This window comes from Chaetura pelagica, unplaced genomic scaffold, assembly GCF_000747805.2.
Source record: "Chaetura pelagica isolate M959 unplaced genomic scaffold, ChaPel_1.0 scaffold278, whole genome shotgun sequence".
Lineage (NCBI taxonomy): Eukaryota > Metazoa > Chordata > Aves > Apodiformes > Apodidae > Chaetura > Chaetura pelagica.
In genome coordinates this window covers 564,766-569,666 of record NW_009954497.1, presented here as the reverse complement: position 1 = coordinate 569,666, position 4,901 = coordinate 564,766, and the positions used below count along the sequence as shown (strand labels likewise).

The following is a 4,901-nucleotide window of genomic DNA, read 5'->3' as shown; positions in this document are numbered from 1 at the left end:
CCGAGGGAGGGGGCGGCCCGGCCCGGCCCGGCGCCCACCGGGCTCCCTTGTTTTGGGCCATCGTCACCGTGCTCCTTCAGCCTCCCGCCGCGTCCCGACAGCCCTTGGCGGCAAGTTTTTTCTTGCGGATTCTGCATTTCAGGTCATCTGCAGAGGAATATGCGCGGTAAAGGGCATTGACGGTGGTTATCGGGGAGGGGTCGGAGCAGGACATGCGTGCTGGAGATGGAGGAAGATGAAGAGGAGGACTACATGTCCGATTTGTTTATTAAGTAAGTAGGTAGCTGTCTTTTCCCCTGTTACGAGATTGTAAACGTGTAACCGAAAGTGCTAATAGTGGCTGGAATTATTACCTCGTAGGCAGGACGTAAGGCCAGGCTTGCCCATGGTGAGGCGGGTGAAAGAAGCTATTCAGAAGGAAGAGAAGCAAAAAGAAGCCAATGAGAAGAACAGACAAAAGAGTATAAAAGAAGAAGAAAAAGAGAGACGTGACTTAGTGCTGAAAAGCGCGTTAGGCAATGAGAACAAAGGCTTTGCCTTGCTCCAGAAGATGGGCTACAAGAGTGGCCAGGCCCTTGGCAGAAGTGGTAAGCTTGTCACTGGAAGTGTGTGCCTGCATTCGGGCGTGCTTTCGTATTGTACAGGCTGTAGCTGCCGCTTCGTTTGTAGACAAGGTCAATACATGTTTTTCTGACAAAACCCAGCATTACTGAGCTGTGAACGTGTTGTGGCAGAACAAAAGATGAGAGCACATCTCTAAAACCCGAAATAAAAATGGTGTGGGCTGTTAAGAGATGTGAGGGAAGCAGCAGTACTTGCCGCTCGGTAAATGCGCATCCATATCTGCGGGAATTGCATTCGTCATTGTCTGATGGTCTTGCAGAGCTAATAGTGTTCCAAAAAAAGTCAAGCCCACTCTTTGAATTTATGGTTGGATTGTGAAGACAAAGTAGTGCACACTGGTTTACCCTTATAGGAGAAGCCTTAATACATGAGGCAAAACAAAGCATCAGTAACTGCTGTGCTCGTTCAGCGTGTCTCTAGCAGACAGACAATCAGCAAATGAACTGGCCCAAAAAGATTCTTGTTAATCTTAACATTGTTGTCAGGTTGTGAGATTCTAGAATTAAAAATGCTACAGAAGGCTGTAAGAAAGCAGTCTTCATCACAGGTATTTTATACCTGTCAAGTCAACACCATTTTGATTCAGTTGGGTAGCATCCTGAAAAATCTATCAGCAGACAAGCCGAAAAAGAGAAGGAGTTCCAGTTCAGCTGGGTCATTTGCAGTGCACTAAGTGTGCACTGAGTTGGGATTTTTAAACTTCCAAGCAATGAAATCACAAAAAAATGTACATATTTAATGGCCAATCAGCTTGCCTGCTTGAATTTACCACACAAATCTAAGTTTGAGAAAGATTGTATTTCTTAAATTGACCTATTTTTTTCCTTACAGGAGAAGGCATTGTTGAACCTATTCCTCTGAACATAAAAACAGGTTTGTGAAACTTCCTAATTAACTTAGTTGGATATCAGAGCTTCTCAGTTGCTTACATTCATCTTTTAATCTTATCTAGGCAGAAGTGGGCTTGGTCATGATGAATTAAAGAAGCGAAAAGCTGAAGAAAAACTGGAAAACTATAGACAAAAACTCCACATGAAAAAACAAGCAAATGAACAAGCTGCAGATGACTTCAGGTAATTTTCAACTTTTTAATGAAATAGATCTGTGTAATCTTTTTTAGCATAAAATACACAGATAATCCTGAGCAATGTTGCTACAATGGTTTTAAAAATCAGGATAAGTTTGTTTAGGTCTTAACTATTTTTATTTTCTCCTGATTGCCTTGTTAGATGTGGAGCCTAGGGTAGGTTGTATCCTTTACAGATGTTTAGTGAACCACTTTTTCATATATTACGAAAACCTGGTAAAGAAAGAATGTGCAGTGCAGTGTGATCAAAAAAGCACTGTCTTGAAGGTATAAATCCAATTAAATACATGTGCACTTCCACGGAAACAATATCAGAAGGACTTAACTTTCAATGTTGTCCTGGTGTGAGAGAATTAGTAGGGCTAGAATCTTAAATTTTGTATTTTAGAAAAGCTGTCTCACTGTTTGTCTGCCTGCTCATTTTAGCTGTCTGCTTTTTCTTAACAGAGTAAGATTCAAAAACAAACAAGAAGAACGTAAGATGGAAGGGGACCTCCGAAAAAGCCAGAGGGCCTGCCAGCAATTGGATACGCAGAATGTGAGACTTACGGGTTTTGGGCTTGGAAGGAAAGTGTATAGGTCAGAGATAGAGGCTACAAACAAAGTAGTGATTCATTTCTTCAAAGTTCTCTAAAATTGTTAGATAACTAGCCTGAAGTCTTGATGTCACTTCAATCTTCTTCAAATATTTCAAAGCATATGTTCGCTCCATTAAGATATTTGAAAGGGTACACCAGCCTCATCGTAACTTACACAAGGACCCATGTTAATTTGCATCATCATAGCTCACCTGGTTTTCCTCCTTTATTCTAGTGATCACTTTTGAGCTGTTCACCTATCTTTCAGTAGCCAGTGTCAGGCTGTCCTAAATGAGCATACAGTTTGCCTCAAGTGAGGGAGAAACATCATCACAGGGTGGTTGACATTGGACAGGGCTTTGGAGGTCATTTTCTCCATACTCCTGCTCGAGCAGGGTCACCTAAAGCAGGTTGTCCAGGACCATGTCCAGACAGCTTTTCAGTGTCACCAAGGATGGAGATGGTCACTGAGAGAATCAGCAGATTGGCCAAAGAACCATTTAAACAAAAGCCAAGCCCAAACTAAAATATTTCCAAAGAAATAACATGGGTAATAGCAGTGAACTACTGCAAATTTATGCCACTTGAAAACTTCATGTACTTATTTTTCTCCAGTTAACCAGTGGGAGGTTTATACTCCCCCACAAGTTCTGCTGACATTGTTTGATGCTCCTAAGTCTGCTTCACACTAAGCTGGCTGAATTAGCTTAGATCATTGTCTTTGTTGATTCTTCTTCCTTTAGCTATACCTGAAGTGTATTAGGAAGCACTGTGTGATCTTTTCATAAAATAACTTGGGGCAGCATGTCTTCAACTGATAAAAAAGGGTTATCTGTTCACAGCCTTGGTGTGGGATTATGTTGCCTTTCACATACAGAACACAGATGGAGTAGAACTCATCCTAGCATGCATTTACTTGTTTCTAAAAAGTGAGTAACCCTTCTTGTTGACCACTGTAGTTAGTTTTCCACTACAGCTCTAGCAATTCTTGATTATACAGTATAGTAACATTTTAAAACCTAACATTTCATCTATTAGAAATTATTTTTATCTAGCATCTTACAAGAAAACCTACAGAGACAGATAATTTTCATTTAAATTCTTCATTATTTAAGGGTATTGATGTTCCCAAGGAGACTTGGTATTGGATAGAACCTGAAGAGGAAGAAAGAAAGGATGAGGAAGACAAGGAAGATGCATGCACAAGCTCAGACTTAAGTGTAAGTCCCATAACTAAAATAATTAAATGTAATCTTTCTTAAAATAGTATGGATGTATAAAGAATAAATGTATACATATAACTTTCCAAGGTGTAGTGAATGACCTCTTGGCAATCTTAGAGCAGCAGTTTTTATAGCAGTTACATGATAAAATGCAAAACCACTGATTAATTGCTCATCTGTTTTGAAGCTGATCTTTGAAAAAAGTAGCTTAGAAATTAAATGTTTTTGTGTCTTAGCCATGATATGCAAGGTTACATATTTCATCAGTGATTTGCTTTTGAGTTTTAATTTTGGATGCCTCATTTCATGTCTTACACTGAATTTTAGAATCACTAAGAAATATATGAAAATGCTTTCAGATTAGCACAAGATGGACACTGGAAATTCACATTTTTGAAGACTAGATTACACATCTGTTTGTTTAGCCTTTTATGTCTGATTTGCAGAGATGAGGTGTGAAAAATTCCACCAAAATACATTATTTAAATAAGGTAGCTCGATAATGTTTTTAGCTCTCTCTTCTGTGCAGGTTTCTTAGCTGGAAAGAAGGATGAGCAAACAACTTTCCAGAGATCATTAATTCCTGTGCCATATGCTATAAAGATTTGGAAAACTACATGCCTTACTGAGCTACAGTTTCGTGTGGCTTTTCTATAGCAAAAGTTTAAACAATCTGTTTTAGCAAAGCTAGTAGCTCCAACTGTTCCATGCCATGCGCACCTCAGCTTATTGCACACCTGTACATATCTCTAGGTGTCAGAAAAGCTACAGATCCTGACTGCCTATTTGAGAGAACAACACTTCTACTGCATTTGGTGTGGAACAACCTATGAAGGTGAGGGTACCTGTCATGTGTTTTCCTTTGCTTATGCAGATAAACTCAAGTAGGTCCTTTATGTTTCTCTTACTGCAGTCTTTCACATCTCCATAGCAAATTTTCCTTCCAGGCTGCTGGTTTTTGTACAAAGCTTTGCAGGTTTTGATTATAAGCCAATTTTTAGGTGATACATTCACCCAAAAAAGAGCCAACCAAGCATACTGGCGTTTATTTGAATTGGTATTCATACTAATTTTGTTTAAAAAAATTCAGATATTAAAATTAGTACCACAAAAAACTGCAAATGCTTGCAGATGTTTCTGAACCAGAACACTATCCAGTTCCAGTGCACCAAAAATAACAGAATTTGTGTTCAGTTTTAAAATAAAGCTTGGAATTAATGCATTGCAAACTTGAATTCTATTTTATCTGCTTTACATGGATTCTTCAATTATTTTAGCACCTTTATTTTTCCCATCCTTTGAGCTGGAATTACTTTCTCTGCTTATCCTGTAGACTCTGAAGATTTATCTTCAAACTGCCCTGGAGACAGTGCTGCTGATCACGACTAA

At 39.2% G+C, this 4,901-nt stretch overlaps 1 protein-coding gene across 1 annotated transcript; it reads left to right on the top strand.

The window, feature by feature from the left end:
- Positions 1–225: 225 nt before the first annotated feature.
- Positions 226–4,901, top strand: GPATCH11 (G patch domain containing 11). The gene is made up of 8 exons (XM_010004567.1): positions 226–272; positions 361–587; positions 1,456–1,497; positions 1,577–1,697; positions 2,159–2,249; positions 3,405–3,509; positions 4,266–4,347; positions 4,846–4,901. Exons 1-8 carry the CDS (start codon positions 226–228, stop codon positions 4,899–4,901), a joined length of 771 nt encoding a protein of 256 aa, XP_010002869.1.

Excerpts from the sequence above, each read along its gene's own strand:
- GPATCH11 (XM_010004567.1), top strand. The coding sequence starts at position 226 with ATGGAGGAAGATGAAGAGGAGGACTACATGTCCGATTTGTTTATTAA. Across the intron at positions 1,698-2,158 it reads CAAGCTGCAGATGACTTCAG|AGTAAGATTCAAAAACAAAC; the intron begins GTAATTTTCAAC and ends TTTTCTTAACAG. Across the intron at positions 3,510-4,265 it reads GCACAAGCTCAGACTTAAGT|GTGTCAGAAAAGCTACAGAT; the intron begins GTAAGTCCCATA and ends ACATATCTCTAG.